Here is a 20,637-nt window from a genome sequence, read left to right as displayed (position 1 = left end):
TCAGACAGTAAGGATGCTGCTATTGGAGGTGGACAGTTTGAGCTCCTCCCGGGGGTTCTGCAGGGTATCTCGCGGGGCAGCATACTCGAGCACATTGGGCAGTCCGTGTACCACACAGCAGCTAAAGGCGCTGCGGAAGATGCCCATGTCATGGGCGTCACACCACTCATCTGTCTTCTCATCGTAGCACTCCACATGGGTGGAGGTGGTGGTGAAGCCATTGCAGCCGCCCACCACAAACAGAAGATCATCCACCACCTCGATGCCAAAGTTGCTCCGTGGGTTGAACATGGTGGGAACTGCGCGCCAGGTGTTGGTCTGGGGATTGTAGCGCTCTGCGTTTCGCAGACGGTTGGCTCCATCAAAGCCGCCCACCTAATAGAGGATAGGAGAAATGTGGGTCAATAACAGAATATCAGAACTTGAGCATAGATTTATTGTGTATTTTTATGTAGGTCTCACCGCATAGACCTGCTCCCCATAGGCGATGACCCCCACCCCACTGCGTCGGCTTCTCATGGGGGCGATCAGAGTCCATTGGTTGGTCTCAGGGTTGAAGCACTCTGCTGTGAACAGGCACTCATCCCCATTGAAACCACCACATATGTATACCTAGAGTTAAGGCAACTTGTAAATTCATCCATCCTGGGTTTTAATAGATTCATTGTACAATAGTTATCAAGTTGTGTTCCAGGTACAGTTAGTCTTACCTATTCCTCTGTTCCACTTACCTTTCCAAAAAGTGTGGTGGCACTGGCACCACTTCTCTGCTCATGCATGGGTGAGATGAGTGTCCACTGGTTGGTCTCAGGCTCATAGCGCTCAACAGTGTTGAGTCGCACATAGCCATCAAAGCCGCCCATGGCGTAGATGCAGCCACCCAGCACAGCCACACTGACGTAGCAGCGCCGTGAGTGCATGGGTGCCACTTGGTGCCAAGTGTGTGTGACTGGGTTGAACTTGCGCACACTATTGAAGTAGTCAACGCTGTCAAAGCCTCCCACGCAGTACACAAAACCATTGAGGTAGGCAGCACCGTGGTAGGCTCGTGCGCTCTCCTTCTCTCGAGTCATATTGACCCATCGGTCAGCCCGTGCATCATACGCCTCAATGCCATTGGTGGGGTTGCCAGGACTCCAACCACCGATGACTAGTAAGATGGCATAGGGCAGGCGAGGGCCATTCATGTCCAAGTCATACATGGCCTTCAGTGCGTTGATGATGATGGGCTTGCCGTCATCATTGTCTCTCACCCATGGATTATTCTTCACATTGTTCATGAAGTAGTCTGCTGTCATCAAGGCCATGCGTACCTAAGCAAACAGACACAGACAGATATAGACACAGAATGCAGTCGGCAGCCGATACACCTTTATGAAATGCATCAACCATTTACGTAGGTCTAACTGTGTTGTCCAACTCTCAGTCACCTTAGGCAACAGCACAGAGATTTGGGCTTTGCGGTCTTGAGGAGAATGGCCAATCCAGCGCAGGATGGCCTCAAACACTACATCTTCCTGCTTCACGTTCAGGTCGTCCTTCTCAATGATGTCACAAAACTGCCACGGCGAGAGTTCCAGGAACTCCTCTGAGCTATGCACCATCTCCTTAAAGTGATGCAGGATGAAGAGAGAGGACCTGCGCCTGAGCTCAGGGCAGGAGTAGAAGTCTGCAAACGTACAGATGCCAATGCAGTTCTCTGGGCACAGCTGGGCCTCTAGGAAGTCACTGCAGACTCGCACAACGCCCATGACAGAGAACTGGTCTGCAGCCACCAGAAGCTGCTGCACATTCTCGTCAGTGACAGGCACAGAGCGTGTGTAGGCATACTCAATAATGAGACGCATCATGTCCGGTGACACACCAGGAATGTTGTACACCGGCTTTTCTAAGTTGCTCCAGCCACTTGTGAAGAGAGCTCTGTGGGTCCAGGTTTAGAGAGGAGGGATATGATGGTCAGGAATCATCCATATACTGTACCAGATTTACTCAATACTCTTTTCAATACAGCACAGCAATATAATAAACACCCTCTGCAAGTATATCACAATATAAAGAGGGGTACTCACACAAATATTATGAATCAATAGTTATTTTATAGAATGTATCATTGCTGCCACAAAGAACAATGTGTAAGCTCTTATAGGATCTGGCTATTTTCTTCTGATTATCCTTTGGATCCATGCCAAGTGAATCCCTGCCATCCATCATGGCCACATCCCCACAAAGTTAAGACACTCACTGGAAATATGGACTGCAGCCGCAAAGGATAATCTTGTGTGCGTTGAAGTCGATGCCATTGACATTAATCACCACATCACAGAATTTTCCTTCCAGTCGTAGCTCATTAAATATTGTACAGGCCATGGAACTCATTTTTCTCTCCATGTTGCATCTCTGAAATGTAGAGGTGGACCCCTCTTCCAGTTCATTCATTCTTGTGTTGAATATCTTTAATATCCACTTTTTGGGCAAGAGGTGGCACACTGCAACTATTCTTCTGAGCAATGAATGTGGACCTTCATTCCCCTTATATGTGGTAACCATGTTCTAGAATTGTGCATTATTACATCACAGTGAGTGATACAAAATTAGAATGTCTCAGATACCATTTTCATAATAAGCTGACACCATCATAAAAAAGTATTAATGTTCTTCTTCTTCATCATCTCGTCTTTGAGGGTGCCCTGTATGAAATGACTGCATCATTTAAACCATATTGACTTTTGTTGTATATATTTTGCCATTATAACAACAACAAAATCGCATAAAGAATTAATTGTGTATCTGCTCCATCAGATGCCAAAATAGGTAGGACCTTTATTTAGTAGTAACCTTTATTAGTGCTTTTGTGTTACAGGGAAGATAATATTCATACACATACATGTCCGTCCTCAACTTAAGCAAGTATGTAGGTTGTCTGGTATTTATATCTTTAGTTGCTCTCCTAGTTGCCAGCCAAATAGATCGTTTGATCGTTTAACGTTTATTGAATTAAACCGCTCCTCTATCAAATTATGGTAAGTGTATTTTCCTTTTTTTTTCAATGAAGGACTACATCATAATAATCATAACAATCCTAAAATAATAATGACAATATATGAATTTTGTATAGCGCTTTTCTCAGTACACAAACACAGTCCATGGAGAGAAAATAGATACTAAAAAGTAAAACAGAAGCACAGTCAGTAAAAAAACAACAATGAAAATAGTTAAAGATTAAAAGCAAAGTTTAAAGAGTTTTGAGTGATTGTTTGAGGAGGGGAGTGTGCTGGATTCTTTCGTGTGGTTTGGGAGAATCTATGCTATATATATATTCTATCACTGAGACTGCCAATGTCCCCGGGCCTGAGCTGGATTACTCTTCCTGCTACGACTGGTGGATTGATGATTCACTTGCTTAGTCAAATGTATCGAGTGTAAGTCGCTTAAGAATAAGGCTGTTACGTCTGTAGTTTTACGACAGTTTGGACTTTACTACAGTGCCGTGTTACGTTATGTGGGACACACGATGTTGAATAAATGGAGATAAGCTCCGACTTGAAGCTCTGAGTTCAGTCTCCGTTATTGAACATATCATTGGCGACGAGGATGGCTGATTGTTCTCTACCACCACCAGGGCTGGACTTAGGGGGGTGGGGGCCCCTGGGCTTGAGTCATTGTTCGGGCCCCTACCTACACTAAAAATGATAAGCTACAACTACACCAACCAGAACCTATGACCAGAAACACACGTATCCCAATGGAGTATGTTATTGGCATAAAGCACATGAAGAAAAAGCAAGTGTTAGGCCTGAACCAAGCGGTCAAATGAGTCAGAACCCCAGAACAGACGGACACAGAGACAAGGGTGACAATAATAACATGTTTATTTAATAAAGACAGACAAAATAACAAACCTACACTAACAGGGCCTACGTGGGGGGAGTGTGTGGGTGCCTGAGACGAAATGTAAGTGAGGTGTGTATTGGACAGCTACAGTATGTGTCTGGGCGCGAGTGTCTGAACTCATGAAGCATCTACGACTGGTTTGAAAAACCCAGTAAGTTTTGGAGTTTTTCTCAGTGTCTCCCTTTCGCGTTCCACTTTTTCATTTTTCATTTTTCTTTTTTGCGCTCCACTCCTGTCCGCCATGATCATGACATTGACAATCGCTCCACCAAAGATGATGCCCCTGCCCTGCGCGTTACGCGTCGATGTAAACCTCTCCATTGGCCTAAATATACAGTATAATTAAACAAATTAAAACACGTCATTCATCAGAGCGTCCAGTAGGAATAGTGATAGGGGCTGTATTTCCATGCCCGCGGGGGAGGGGGGGGGGCTGTATTTCCGTGCCCTGCGCTGCGACAAAACAATTTTTTCCAATTTGAACATAATTTATGAATTCAAAATCAAAGAGCAAATATTTATTCATACATTTGGATTTATTTTGGGCCCCCTTGTAGCCCGGGGCCCCTGGGCTCAAGCCCAGGGTAGCCCATGCATAAGTGCCATGCCCTGACCACCACCACCTCCTTTCCTAGCAGTCCCGGCAGAACCACCGATTCCGTGGAACTGCTGGATTTCCTCTTTCGAGACATATATCCTAGCCGCCGGCTTGGAGGAGATCTCCGACAAGAGGAAATGTGCGCTGCTGCGTCACTGCCTAGGAGCGGAGGGTCAGCGCGTGTTTGGAACTCTCGGCACCGCGGGGAAATACACAGACGCTGTGGAACTACCCTCACCGGCAGCGGGCGCGCACAGCCTACAGGTGCCCCTCCTCCACGTGAGTGCAGCCAGCGGTGGGGAGAGCATTTTACTGGCCTCTCGGTCACGCGACCAGCCACACCAGCCGTGTGGGAATTGTGGCTCTTCTGCACACAATTCAAGAGCTCAGACATGCCCAGCCCGTGGTAAAACCTGCTCCAACTGCGGGAGACTAAACCACTTTCACAAGGTCTGCAGGTCTGCCCCAGCTAGAGTTTCCCAGTCACCTACCACAGTCATCCATAATGTCAGCTCAGGACGAGCGCCATTCAAAACATGCTCGTTGATGGTTGGTGATGTCACTCTGCCGCTCCTCCTAGACACTGGATCCCTTGTGAACTTGACGACCTATACACAGTTTTTCTCCCATGTGCCCCTGGGGTTGCCCTCCACCACTCTGCGTGGCTATGCCAACTCTGAGATTGACATTGTGGGCTCTTTTCAGCTGCCTGTGAAGTACAGGGAGAGGACACTGCCGGCCTTCAGGTTCAATGTTGCACGCCACGGGACCAACCTGTTAGGCCTCGACCTGTTCAACGCCCTCGGTTTCACCCTGCTAGACACAGCTGGCTCAGAGATTCACACCGTTTCCATCCCCTGGCAGCAACAGTGGCCTGCGCTGTTCAGCGGTGTAGGCTGCCTCGACACTTTTGCCCACCAGCCTCTGTTAGATCCTACAGTGATGCCTGTTATCCAGCCCCTCCGCCGCTCCCCCCTGGCTCTCCGCGATGACATCTCCTCTCAACTACAAAGCATGCTCGATAGCGACATCATTGAGCAGGTGAATGCATCGCCTTGGATCTCCAACCTGGTGGTGGCGAAGAAGAAGTCTGGGGGGCTGCGCATCTGCGTGGATTTGAGAGCGGTAAACAAGGCCATCATCCCTGACAAATACCCCCTGCCAACGATAGAGGAGCTCACCGCCCAGTTCTACGGGTCCAGCGTGTTCTCTAAACTGGACCTCCGTCAGGGTTACCTCCAAGTGCCACTACACCCCGAGAGCCGCAACCTCACAGCGTTCATCACTCACAGAGGGGTTTTCCGCTACAAACGCATGGCTTTCGGTTTAAGCTCCGCCCCCAGCTGCTTCCAAAAGATCATGGCCTCCATCTTCGCTGGGATCCCAGGTGTGGCCATCTATCTTGATGACATCGTGGTTCACGGGGCCACCGTCGAGAGCCACGACGAGCGTCTCCACAGTGTGTTCAGTGCATTGGCCAAGCATCACCTCACACTCAATGGTGAGAAGTGTGTATTCGCCGCCCCAGCCATTGACTTTGTGGGGTTCCGCCTCTCAGCTGATGGTACGTACCGCACGTACTGCACTCGAACACCGAGGCCATCCATCATGTCCCGGAGCCCACCACAGCCGCTCAGGTGGCCTCCTTCCTAGGCATGACGGCGTACTACCTCCGTTTCCTGCCACAGTACTCGGCCACAACCACACCACTGCGGAAGCTGTTGAAGCATGACGAGCCCTGGCTCTGGACGTCTGCCTGCTCAGACGCCGTACGCCTCCTGAAGGCCCAACTCACCTCGCCACCGGTCCTGGCGCAACTTGATATCTGCGGCGAGCTGCATGGGGTACCACATCACCAGCGTTTTCTCGTCGTGACCTACGACCTCCACTCTAAGTGGCCAGAGGTGACACCTGTGGGCTCGGTCACAGCAAAGGTGCTGATCGACATTCTCGACGCTCTGTTTGCACGTTGGGGCCTGCCCAAGAGGATCACGACTGACAACGGTCCTCAAATGATTTCCCATGAACTGTCCTCCTATCTAGTGGGTAAAGGGATCCACCACATCCGCACAGCGTTCTACCACCCTGCTGCGAACGGGGGGGTGGAACGGCTGAACCAAACACTGAAAAATGGCATCAGGGCCCACCTGGCACAAGGGTGCACGCTCACCACCAGCCTCCTCCAGACGCTGTTGCATTATCGGGCCACGCGACACGCCACTACAGGAGTCTCCCCAGCCTCCCTCATGCTGGGGCGGGAGCTCCAGCTGCCTCTCGATAGGCTCCGCCCTACACTAGCTCAGCCCCCGGTCCATCCAGTTCAAGCCACAGTCACCAAACACCAGCGCTTGATGAAGGATCGTTTCGACAGGGCCAGACGTGCTAGGCCACCTGTCATTGCTGTGTCAGACTGGGTCAGGATCCGACGACCTCATCGGGACAACAAACTCCAGTCGTTTTGGTCTGACCCTGTCCAGGTCAGCAAACAGCTTGGCCCGGCCTCGTTTAGGCTCGCCGACGGCACTCGCTGGCATGCTACCCGCCTGCGTAAAGTGCAGCCTCCCCCTGGCCCAGCGTTGGGTGTGGCCTCTTCCACAGTCTTGCCAGCCGCACGGTTGGATGAAGCAGCAACCCCGGCCTACCAGGCTCAGCCCCAAGGCGTGGAGCCGCCACCAGTGGCTGTGGCTGCACCAGAGCCACGTCTGGTTCGAGCACGCAACAGGCCCGATCACTTGCGTGACTACATGACTGAGTATATATTCATATTCATTTATTTATTCAAGGGACAGTGCATATTAATAAAACAAAAATAAATTGTAAATACGCCAGAGTTAGCCCGAAAGCTAGTTTTCATCCGCAGTCCCTATGCCATGATGTTGTATACGGCTCCCTGGAGGAAAAAAGTACGTTTAAAAGATAAAATATTGGTAGACCTAGGCACAAAAAAGGAGACAGGACAAGCATTTAGCTTAAGGGCATAACATAGGGGGTTAAAAGAGCATACATTAATCATAGGCGGTTAAAAGAAGGGTACATATAAGCAGAGGGTTAAAAGAGCATACATTAATCATAGGCGGTTAAAGGGAGGGTACATATTCGGTAAGCAGACTAAAAGCAAGCAACATATACGCACGGTAAGCAGACTAAAAACAAGCACACAGACTGTACAGGTAAGACATGTTAGGCGGTACACAGACAGGTGGTACACATGACATACAAGTATAGGACAGGACATTTCAATGTTGGCAGGTGTGTGTGTTGATCATCCACTGTTTTAGGTGCTTTCTAAATGATTTAAAGGTGCCTAATTCTTTAAGGTGCCCTGGAATCAGGTTCCATTCACGTGCCCCTCTAACTGACCAGGCAGACTGACTAAAGGCACTGTTACGTCTGTGTTTACGACAGTTTGGGCTTTACGACATGTGCCGTATTACGTTTTGTGTTAGACTCGTGTTTGATTAAATGGAGTACACGTTCCAACTTGAAGCTCTGAGTTCAGTCTCCATTATTGAACACAACATTGGCGACGAGCGATGGCTGATTGTTCTCTACCAACACCCCCTCCTTTCCTAGCAGTCCCGGCAGAACCACCGATTCCGTGGGGCCGCTGGATTTCCTCTTTCGAAACATATATCCTAGCCGCCGGTTTGGAGGATGTATCAGACAAGAGGAAATGCGCGCTGCTGCGGCACTGCCTGGGAACGGAGGGTCAGCGCGTGTTTGGAACTCTTGGCACTGCGGCGAGATACACAGACGCTGTGGAACTATTGAAGGAACACTTCGCCCCTCCACAAAGCGCTCTTCTCCGCCGCGTCATATTCGGACGAAGACACCAACGAACAGGTGAGACAGTGACACAGTATGTGGCTGATCTGCGGGGCTTGGCGAGCTTATGCAAGTTCGGGGCATTGCAGAACGAGATGATAAGAGACCAACTCATCTTGCACACGAACTGTGACAAGATTAGGGAAAGACTGTTACTGGAAAATGATGAACTTACATTATCAGCAGCTCTGAACATGGCGGTCCAGGTTGAAACAGCTTTAGAATGTGCAGTTAGTTTTTCAGCCTCTCCCAGCTCACCGGCAGAGGGCGCGCACAGCCTACAGGTGCCCCTCCTCCACGTGAGTGCAACCAGCGGCGGGGAGAGCATTTTACTGGCCTCTCGGTCACGCGACCAGCCACACCAGCCGTGTGGGAATTGCGGCTCTTCTGCACACAATTCAAGAGCTCAGACATGCCCAGCCCGTGGTAAAACCTGCTCCAACTGCGGGAGACTAAACCACTTTCACAAGGTCTGCAGGTCTGCCCCAGCTAGAGCTTCCCAGTCACCTACCACAGTCATCCATAATGTCAGCTCAGGAAGAGCGCCATTCAAAACATGCTCGTTGGTGGTTGGTGATGTCACTCTGCCGCTCCTCCTAGACACTGGAGCCACAGTGTCCCTTGTGAACTTGACGACTTATACACAGTTCTTCTCCCATGTGCCCCTGGGGTTGCCCTCCACCACCCTGCGTGGCTATGCCAACTCTAAGATTGACATTGTGGGCTCTTTTCAGCTGCCTGTGAAGTACGGGGAGAGGACACTGCCGGCTTTCAGGTTCAACGTTGCACGCCACGGGACCAACTTGTTAGGCCTCGACCTGTTCAACGCCCTCGGTTTCACCCTGCTAGACACAGCTGGCTCAGAGATTCACACCGTTTCCACCCCCTGGCAGCAACAGTGGCCTGCGCTGTTCAGCGGTGTAGGCTGCCTCGACACTTTTGCCCACCAGCCTCTGTTAGATCCTACAGTGATGCCTGTTATACAGCCCCTCCGCCGCTCCCCCCTGGCTCTCCGCGATGACATCTCCTCTCAACTACAGAGCATGCTCGATAGCGACATCATTGAGCAGGTGAACGCATCGCCTTGGATCTCCAACCTGGTGGTGGCGAAGAAGAAGTCTGGGGGGCTGCGCATCTGCGTGGATCTGAGAGCGGTAAACAAGGCCATCATCCCTGACAAATACCCCCTGCCAACGATAGAGGAGCTCACCGCCCAGTTCTACGGGTCCAGCGTGTTCTCTAAACTGGACCTCCGTCAGGGTTACCTCCAAGTGCCACTACACCCCGAGAGCCGCAACCTCACAGCGTTCATCACTCACAGAGGGGTTTTCCGCTACAAACGCATGGCTTTCGGTTTAAGCTCCGCCCCCAGCTGCTTCCAAAAGATCATGGCCTCCATTTTCGCTGGGATCCCAGGTGTGGCCATCTATCTTGATGACATCGTGGTTCACGGGGCCACCGTCGAGAGCCACGACGAGCGTCTCCACAGTGTGTTCAGTGCATTGGCCAAGCATCACCTGACACTCAATGGTGAGAAGTGTGTATTCGCCGCCCCAGCCATCGACTTTGTGGGGTTCCGCCTCTCAGCTGATGGCACGTACCCGCTGCACTCGAACACCGAGGCCATCCATCATGTCCCGGAGCCCACCACAGCCGCTCAGGTGGCCTCCTTTCTAGGCATGACGGCGTACTACCTCCGTTTCCTGCCACAGTACTCGGCCACAACCACACCGCTGCGGAAGCTGTTGAAGCATGACGAGCCCTGGCTCTGGACGTCTGCCTGCTCAGACGCCGTACGCCTCCTGAAGGCCCAACTCACCTCGCCACCGGTCCTGGCGCATTTCGACCTGGCCAGCCCCACTCTTGTCACGTGCGACGCCTCTGCCACAGCCATTGGTGCGGTGATGTCCCAGCTGCAAGGGGGGGTGGAGAGACCGATCGCCTTCGCCTCCCGTGCTCTCAGCCCCACGGAACAGAAGTACTCGGTGGGGGAGCGAGAGGCCCTAGCATGCCTCTGGGCATGTGAGCGCTGGCACATGTACCTCTATGGACGGCTATTCACACTGAGGACAGACCACCAGGCCCTCATCACCCTCCTGGCCACGTCTGGCACCGGTCACAAGCCACTCCGCCTCCACCGCTGGGCCGACCGCCTGCAACAGTACAACTATCGGCTACAGTTCACGCCAGGACGAGACAACGTGGTAGCCGACTTGCTATCACGCGCAATCCCCAGCCCACCCACAGCCCCAACCTTGACCCCCGGACTGGACCAGGCTGAGCATGACCTCGTCCAGCTCCTCCACACACCCCTTCAGGAGACGGTGTCGCTGAAGGAGCTCCGGGATGCCTCAGCCGATGACCCCACCCTCTCTACACTCTCAACCTACATCACGCAGGGGTGGCCGGTAAGAGTACCTGACGAGCTACTCACTTACTCCAGGATCAGGGAGGAGTTGTCGGTTTGGAATGACACCTGTGTCGCTCGCGGGTTCTGCACTGTGGTCCCAGGTGTCCTTCGGGCGCGTATCCTTGCTATGGCGCACGAGGGTCACCTGGGCATAGTCAGGCTCAAACAGCGCTGTCGTGAGGTTGTGTGGTGGCCAGGCATCGACAGGGAACTCGAAACCCTGGTCAAGGATTGCACTGCCTGTCTCCTTAGTGGTAAGACCAGGGCTCCAGCTCCACCCCCGCCCATGCAGCCGTTGGACTGGCCATCTCAACCCTGGGAGCACCTGCAACTGGATATCTGCGGCGAGCTGCATGGGGTACCACATCACCAGCGTTTTCTCGTTGTGACCTACGACCTCCACTCTAAGTGGCCAGAGGTGACACCTGTGGGCTCGGTCACAGCAAAGGTGCTGATCGACATTCTCGACGCTCTGTTTGCGCGTTGGGGCCTGCCCAAGAGGATCACGACTGACAACGGTCCTCAAATGGTTTCCCATGAACTGTCCTCCTATCTAGTGGGTAAAGGGATCCACCACATCCGCACAGCGTTCTACCACCCTGCTGCGAACGGGGGGGTGGAACGGCTGAACCAAACCCTGAAGAATGGCATCAGGGCCCACCTGGCACAAGGGTGCACGCTCACCACCAGCCTCCTCCAGACGCTGTTGCATTATCGGGCCACGCGACACGCCACTACAGGAGTCTCCCCAGCCTCCCTCATGCTGGGGCGGGAGCTCCAGCTGCCTCTCGATAGGCTCCGCCCTATACTAGCTCAGCCCCCGGTCCATCCAGTTCAAGCCACAGTCACCAAACACCAGCGCTTGATGAAGGATCGTTTCGACAGGGCCAGACGTGCTAGGCCACCTGTCATCGCTGTGTCGGACTGGGTCAGGATCCGACGACCTCATCGGGACAACAAACTCCAGTCGTTTTGGTCTGACCCTGTCCAGGTCAGCAAACAGCTTGGCCCGGCCTCGTTTAGGCTCGCCGACGGCACTCGCTGGCATGCTACCCGCCTGCGTAAGGTGCAGCCTCCCCCTGGCCCAGCGCTGAGTGTGGCCTCTTCCACAGTCTTGCCAGCCGCACGGTTGGATGAAGCAGCAACCCCGGCCTACCAGGCTCAGCCCCAAGGCGTGGAGCCGCCACCAGTGGCTGTGGCTGCACCAGAGCCACGTCTGGTTCGAGCACGCAACAGGCCCGAGCACTTGCGTGATTACATGACTGAGTATCACACCTAGGTTGTGTGAGGGGGGGGGAAATGTTACATCTGTGTTTACGACAGTTTGGGCTTTACGACATGTGCCGTATTACGTTTTGTGTTAGACTCGTGTTTGATTAAATGGAGTACACGTTCCAACTTGAAGCTCTGAGTTCAGTCTCCATTATTGAACACAACAGGCACTCCTCCTAAATGGGATGGTGCAGTCCCCTCTGGTGACACCCCTTGTGGTGCGTGCTGTACTTCCTGGTCGTGAAATGAAGGTGTTAAGTGGTGGTGGGGCTAAATTGTGGATAGTTTTATAGACAAGGCAGAGGTTTGTGTAGGTTTTCAGATTGTCCCAGCTTAGAATGTTGTGTTTCTTCAGTATTGTGCAGTGGTGAAAGTGTCTTGGCTTCTTGTCTAGTGTTTTTATTGTTTGTTTGTATAGTGACTCGAGTGCTTTGCAGGTTGTGGGATTTGCTTGTGACCAGCTTGTTATGCAGTAGTTGATGTGTGTGAAGATCATGGCGTGGACATACATGGTAGCTGCCTCTGTTGACATGTAGTCCCTTATAAAGCGGAAGTTGGACAGATTGAACTTGACAATTTTACAGACCTTTTTGATATGTGCCTTAAAAGTGAGGTTGGAATCTAACAGCACCCCAAGATATTTGAACTCGTTCACAACTTGTAGTTGTTCCCCTGAGATAATGACATATGCTTCTTCAGCAGAACGGTTTGTTTTGGTAAAAAACATGCTGACCGACTTGGAAACATTAAGTTGGAGACGACAGTGGTTCAACCATGTAGTCACCTGAGCCATAGATTTGGTAAGTACAGCAGCTACCTCCGTCTTGGTCTGACCATGTACAAATAGTACAGTGTCGTCAGCATACATTAGTGTATCAACCTCAGGACACACTGAGGTTGATACACTAATGTTGATACACTAACGCACCCCCCCTCACACCTAGGTTGTGTGAGGGGGGGGGAAATGTTACGTCTGTAGTTTTACGACAGTTTGGACTTTACTACAGTGCCGTGTTACGTTATGTGTGACACACGATGTTGAATAAATGGAGATAAGCTCCGACCTGAAGCTCTGAGTATCAGTCTCCGTTATTGAACATATCAGGCATAAAGACAACGATAATGAATTATTAAATCAGAGCTATCTTGTATTAGTTGAATGACTAATATCTCATGATGAAATATGTGGTTGTCACTGGTTTGCTGGTGAAATATTCATAACTTGGCTGTCATTGAGCTCAGCTGCGCGAGCCTTCATGTATTTATGTGCTGACGAGATCGGATATTAGAGATGTGATTGTATTAACAGTGCATATTAATGTGGGAAGATTTTGAACTGGCACATTTGTTGTGTGTGCCTGATGTGTAGTGGGTTATTGTCTATAAATAGTATGTAAGTGTTACATTACGCATACTGTACTATGTCATACTGTATGGTGTGTGTAGAGCCTCTAACTTTGAGTCGTTTTGGTATTTGATTGATGACTTATTATTTATTATTATTAATATTTTCCTACTCATCCAAACTTTATTATTTGCTCTTTAAAGCTCAGGCATAGAGGCATAGGTATAGATCAGTCCCAGTGTATAGCCTTCACTGTACTGTGTATTGTATGTGGTTATAGTCAGGGGACGGGAAGGGATAGATATTAGATTAGATTAGATTCAACGTTATTGTCATTGCAGAGTACAAGTACCAGACATAGAAATGCAGTTCAGCATCTAACCAGTAGTGCTGTAACAATTCTGGAGTATTGTATTTTGACTGTACATATCTGTGCTTGTGTGTATGTTTATACTAACAAGATTATTGCTTTCGTCAACAGGAGAGATGATTGGTGTGGACTACCTGTACAGGCAGACAGGGAGAACCCTGCAGGACATGGACCCTGAGGCAGAGGATATTGACCAGCTGCTGGAGGACCTGGCCACGAAGGAGGAACTACCGCCCTTGTGTTTGCTGTCCCTCCTGTCGTTTTCTCAACCCTGTTTGCTCCACCTGCCCCTCATCTGGCTGTCCCAAAGGTCCACCTGCCCCTCATCTGGCATTGTCCTTCGTTTAGTCTCTGACTAAGGAGCACTAGTTGGATAAGATGAGGAAGTAGGAAGGCAAACGTCTGTCTCCCCCAAACCAACCCCACTGCATTAATAATATATATTATAACTAACTACATACTGCCTGATTACTTGAACACTACTTCTACTGAAAAATATGTACTGCTCCATATCTGTACCATATTGCACAAGTTCAAGTAGTAGTCAGGTGGTGCATAAACTGCTGTGCAGGTAGCAGTGAGACATAGACGGTGTGTATGACAGTGTATTACATCTCACTGCTACCTGCACAGCATTTTATGCACCACCTGACTACTACTTGAACTTGTACTGTATCATATCTGAACTATATTATTGCATACTGTATGATGTTCATCCCATGTCATTGGAATCTGCACAGCTTTTTACACCACTGTTCTACAGCAGCATGACTGGTGCAGCTGTAGTACTGCTGTAGTCTCTTATCACCCTACTCATTTACTTTTATTGTTGATTTGCATTCTGCTGCTATTGATGCTACTGATACTATTGCTGCTATTATTGATTGTTGATTTTGTTGTTCTCATATCCTGCTTATTGTTTGTTGATTTTGTAGTTTTTATATCATACTTTATTTTATTATTGATCTTGTATTCTGCTGCAATGCCAATGTTGAATGAACCTGAACCCAATAATTTTACTCTGTGTACCTGTACATTGGTGCAATAAAAGCAATTCTGATTCTGATTCTGAGTAGCTCTCTCTTCTTCTCTTTGTAAACAGTTATTCATTCAACCTCAGGGCTTTTAAGAGGCTAACTTGTTTATTTGTACTATTATTATAATATATAATATTATACTATTATTCTTTTTATTGATGTTTAAACATCAATAAAACAACAGCTAGTGTCTATAAACTTCTGTTATGTCACAAAAAGCAACTTTTGGCTCAAGTGATTTTGAATTTACACAAAACAACACTTTTGGAGACATTTTTAATTGTTCTTGTTTCTGGTGGGATTTGAACCGGTGACCTTCTGATCCATTCTCCCCCCCATACAAAAATGGCAATGGCGACATTTTTTATTGTGCATTAATTGTTTAGAATACATTGAGACTATTAAACATGTAGATGATGGAAAAGAAGCCTCAATTTCTCTCTCTTCCTTTTCTTTTCCCTCTTTTACTCCCTTTTCCCTCTCTTTTTCCTCCCTTTTCTTCTTCCCCCTTCTTCCCCCTCTTGCACTTTCTTCCCCACCCTTAACAGACTATTGTGCACCTCGCCTAAACTCACAATAAACCCATCAGCCTGTTATACTAAATACCCCCTAAATCATATTCATACCTCCTACAACACCTCAGGCCTTTGGGTCGGGTGGTTCATCCACATGGATGGAGGCAGACTGAAAGGACACACATATAACGACGTCGATCATTGATCGGCAACGACACTATATAATAGCTTGTCTAACTGGCCATCGGATTTGGGCTCCTAATATCTAAAAAGCACTACGGTTTTCTTATTTTATCGAATTAAAGTAGCGAAGACCAGAAATTCCCATTGACCGCCAGTCAAACTTCTCCACTTCTATCACCCAAAAAGGGGCGTGATCATTCTGATGACAGGGAGATGACGAGCAATTGCTCTGATGAATTGACTGCCATTCGGCCGGCGCCCCGACTCCTCCCCTATGTATTTTCACAGTGAATTTTACACACACACAGATAAAATGTTTATTGTATTGGAGGATTTTTAATGAATGCTGATAGGCGCCGACAGAATATCAGCCGCATTTTATGAATAAACAATGTTTATTTTTTAAAAATATTTTACAAGAAGTGGGGCTGCGCCAAGCCCGGATTATCCATATATTGCATCGGGTGAACGCCCTGGGGCACCAGCCAATGGGGGGGCACCAAATTATTTGGACAATGAATAGACCTTATTTGGACAATGAATAGACATTTTAAAAATATAGGCTATGTATCAATGTGCACACACACACTTGGTCGCCATTCATCAAACTGCTTTATTGGTCACGTTGTACATTCAACATGCAGTAGCTGGTATAGCGCCCCTACAGGCCACTATCGGTACATCTCCCTTTTTCTAAGGATTAAGATGAAGTTGATCTCAGAGAATAACAGTTCACAGATATTACAAGTCTATATCTATAGCTTAGCATACGTACTAGAATTCTCAAGATGTACTCTCCAGCTTGTACAAATAAACAATGTAACGGTACTCTAACAGTACAATTATTACACTTCTCTTAACTCTTCCCTTTTTTTTTTTTTTTTTTTTTTCATTGAAAACAAACTGTAATGGAACCATACAGCATCAATTCACAAATAACCTGAGTCCAGAAACAAACAGTAATGACCCTGAGAACAGAACTCCAAGTCCGCAATAAAAAATTAAATAAAAATAATAAACCCACCCTTTCTGTGCGTGTTATTAGCACTCCTCTACAAGTCTCCTAGGTTTGACAATGGACCTACTCGGCCTTTGAACCCGCTCCACCCCAGGGGAGGGTGACTCGACAGGAGGGCTGTCCGTGTCTGATTGAGTATGCCCCCCTTCTATTTGCTCTCCCGGAGTCTCCCTGTCATTGCCATTCTCTGCAGGCTGTGGTTCTGGGCGTGGAATCTTCAACAGGTGTCTCCGGTTCCTGCGGATTGTATTGCCATTCTCGGTAAGTACCTCGTATGATCTTGGAGCAGTCTCTTTAAGGACCTGTGCGACCGGTCCCCATCTTCCTTCGCATCTGACTCTCACTAGGTCCTCTCGTTCAAGAGGTCCCAAGGGCCGTGCTCTTTTGTCATAGGCACGTTTGGACCGGTCCTCTCTCTGTGTGGACCGGTGCTCTCTCTGTGTGCGGTGGTCAGCGCGCTGGAGCAGGTGCTCTGCTGACGGCAGCTTTGTCTTGAGCCTCCTGTTCATCAGCAACTCTGCTGGTGAGCGGCCACCTTCCAGCGGTGATGCTCTGTAGTTGAGGACTGCCAGGTACGGGTCCTCACCCGCTTCCGCTGCTTTCCTTAGCAGTCGTTTCACGATTTGCACTCCCTTTTCCGCTAGACCATTTGACTGCGGGTACAGTGGGCTTGAGGTTACATGCTTGAATCCATACTGTTTTCCGAACTCTGCGAACTCCTGGCAGCTAAACTGCGGCCCATTATCACTTACTAAAGTCACTGGAATACCGTGCCTTGCGAAAATAGACTTAGAATGAGCGATCACTTGCTTTGCTGTGGTATCAGACAACAGCGCATACTCTGGATAGTTTGAATGGTAGTCCACTATGATTAAATAGTCTCTCCCTTTCAGCTGAAATAAGTCTGCACCTACTTTTTCCCATGGCTCGGTTGGTTTGCTATGAGGCAGAAGCGGCTCTCTAGGCTGCATATATCTATGCTGTTGGCAAATCCCACATCGCTGTACTACAGTCTCAATATCTCTGTTCATGTATGGCCAAAACAGTACCTCACGAGCCCGCCTCTTGCTTTTCTCTATTCCCAAATGGCCCTCATGTGCTAACTTAGCCATCTCTGGTCTCATGGAGCCGGGAACTACTATTTTGTTACCTTTAAGGAGTACCCCGTCGATCACTGTCAGTTCATCTCTAGTGTGACGATACGGACTTGGCAGTATCCTGGCCTCATCTCCTGGTGAGAGGATGGCCGCTATGACCTCCTGCAACTCTCTGTCGCTTGCTGTTTCCTGCGCGAACTGGGCCCATTTCTCATTTGATGCAGGCAGCTGGGCCTTCACACAGTCCACATGGATTTGCACCTCCTGCTCGGTGCTGCTCGGGCCCGTGTCACTCAAACTCGCTCTGCTGAGAGCGTCTGCCACTATTAAGTACTTTCCTGGAGTGAACTCGAGCGTCATGTGGTACTTCTGTAGCCGTAACATGAGACGCTGGATGCGTGGCGGTGCATCTCCAAGTGGCTTTCTGGAAATGGCAATAAGCGGCTTGTGATCAGTCTCTAGTATTATTTCCCTGCCGTAGATATATTCCGAAAACCGCGCCTAATGTCTCTTTCTCAATTTGCGCATAGTTGCGCTCTGCAGATGACATCGTTCGGGATGCGTAAGCGACGGGAAACCATTCTGTGCCGTGTCGTTGGAGCAGCACCGCTCCGAGACCCTCTTTGGATGCATCAGTAGAGACTTTGACCGGTTTGTCAACATCATAGTACTTTAACACCGGCTCTTTGATCAGGTTGGCCTTTAACACCTCCCACTCATTTGCATGTTCGTGTTCCCACTGCCATTCGTTTTGCTTTTCCAGTAGACTACGGAGGGCCTTTGAGCTTGCAGACAGATTTGGTATGAACTTCCCCATGTAGTTGACTAACCCTAATGCTCTTTGCAGGTCTGTTTTATCTTTTGGCGCTGGCATCTCTACTATTGCCCTTATTTTCTCTGGATCAGGCTGTATCCCTTCCGCGGACAACTTGTCACCTAGGTAAGTAACCTCTGTCACCCCAAACTCACATTTCGACTTGTTCAGTTTAAGCCCTGCTTTACGTGCTTGTTCTAGCACCCCGCGTAGCCTCTCGTCGTGTTCTTCTTTTGTTGTGCCCCAGACCACTATGTCGTCAATAAACACACCCACACCCTCCATACCATCAAACAGCTGCTGCACTGTTTTGTGGAACACCTCTGGAGCTGAGCATATCCCAAACGGTAAGCGGAGAAAGCAATGCCTTCCAAATGGTGTGTTAAAGGTACACAGTTTGGAGCTGTCTTCGTCTAGAACGATCTGATAGAACCCTGATGATGCGTCTAACTTAGAAAAGAAACGCGCGCCTGCCATAGCATTAGTTATGTCTGAGTTAGTTGGTAGTTTGTAGTGTTCTCTTTTGATCCACTTATTCAGGTCTTTTGGGTCTATACAGAGCCTCAAGTCACCATTCTTTTTCTCAACTATCACCAGAGAACTGACCCACTCAGTCGGTTCCTCTACTTTCCTCACTATGCCCTTCTCTATAAGGGCTTGTAGTTCTGCTTTCAGCCTAGCTTTAAGGGTCACCGGCACCTTCCTTGCCGGGTGGATGACAGGTTCCGCATTTGCTTTTAACTGGATTCTGTACTGCCCAGGTAGGCATCCTATACCACCGAAGACGTCTCTATATTGCTTCCTTATTTTTTCTGTGTCAGCTACAGTCTCATGCTGTTCCTCAGCTGCACCACTAGGTGTCACTACAGACCTGTCAATTACATGCACTCTTTTGATGAGGCCCAATCTCTCACAGGATTTCAGACCTAATATGGTCTGTCTATCACCCTCAACCAACACAAACATAGCATTAACAGAGTGCCCTTTCCTTGACAGTGTGACCCTACATACCCCTTTTGTAGGAATCGGTTCATCATTGTACGTTCTCAGATTAACCTTTTTCACATGCACTTTTGGCTTCTTGTACAGTTTATTAAAGTCTTTCATCGTCAGTATGTTCACCTGAGCCCCCGTGTCCAATTTCAGAGGAATTGTCGTTCCATTGATTTCCAGATTGGCTATCCACTCCTCCTTATTGTCCTCGTTCTCCACAGTTCCCACGAACCACTTCTCGTCATCCTCGTCTGTGTCGGTCGTGTCGCTGCCTTGTTGCACCACCTGTACTTTCTTTGACAGGCAGCATCGGGCGTAGTGATTCTTCCTACCGCATTTGCGACAGTCCACACCGTAAGCCGGGCAGTTATTCGCTGCATGTCTGCCCCCGCATCTGTCACAGTCTGTGTCCTTTGTGGGCCTGGGCGCGCGGGACTTTCCTTTGCTGTTCCACCTGCTAGCGGCCCTCTCATGCACTCTCTCATGCACCGCGTCCACCGATGCTGGTTCGGGCTCGAATGACTTGAGCTGCATCTTGGCGCTCTCTGACGCCTGGCAGATTTGTACTGCCTTCTCCAGGCTCAAATTGGATTCTCTGAGCAGTTGCATTCTCACCTTCTTGTCGACAACGCCGATGACGACCTGATCCCTTATTAGCGAGTCACACAATGTGCCAAAGTTGCACGACTGGCTTTTCAGACGCAAGTCCGTGACAAACTGTTCAATGGATTCTGACTCGGCCTGTACTCTGTTGCGAAAAACATACCGTTCGTACGTCTCGTTTTTCCTAGGTGTGCAATATTCCTCAAACTTTGCTAGCACTGCTGCATACTTTTGGTCATCGCCCTCAGGAAACCGAAACGTGTTGAAAACGTCCCTCGCGGCTCTGCCTGCCACTGTGAGAAGCAGTGCTACCCTTCGACGTTCATGTTTCGCCTCTTCCAGACCGATTGCCAACACGTACAGCTCAAAACTTTGCTTGAAAGCTTTCCAGTTCTCGTGGACATTTCCACTTAACTTCAACTCGTCCGGCGACCGAATGTTATTCATCTTTGTAGGCTAGTGTCACCCCACTCCTGGTACCATGTATCAATGTGCACACACACACTTGGTCGCCATTCATCAAACTGCTTTATTGGTCACGTTGTACATTCAACATGCAGTAGCTGGTATAGCGCCCCTACAGGCCACTATCGGTACAGGCTATATTTACTGGAAGACATCCACACAGGTACAAAACTAACGGTTATATTTCGGCTATCGTGTATA

General features: G+C 49.2%; 1 protein-coding gene across 1 annotated transcript; it reads right to left on the bottom strand.

Annotated features, from left to right (window-relative positions):
• LOC308149865 (kelch-like protein 10) lies at positions 1-2,367 on the bottom strand (the record flags this gene model as incomplete). Its single annotated transcript, XM_080522747.1, has 5 exons — positions 1-375; positions 463-612; positions 732-1,313; positions 1,431-1,920; positions 2,243-2,367. The coding sequence occupies 5 exons, from the start codon at positions 2,365-2,367 to the stop codon at positions 1-3; spliced, it is 1,722 nt and encodes a 573-aa protein (XP_080378873.1).
• Between the last annotated feature and the right edge of the window lie 18,270 nt (positions 2,368-20,637).

This window comes from Nansenia antarctica, assembly GCF_963989245.1.
Source record: "Nansenia antarctica genome assembly, chromosome: 2".
In the NCBI taxonomy this organism is placed as follows: Eukaryota; Metazoa; Chordata; class Actinopteri; order Argentiniformes; family Microstomatidae; genus Nansenia; species Nansenia antarctica.
Note: the sequence above shows the minus strand (reverse complement) of the source record. Positions and strands in the feature narration are given on the sequence as shown.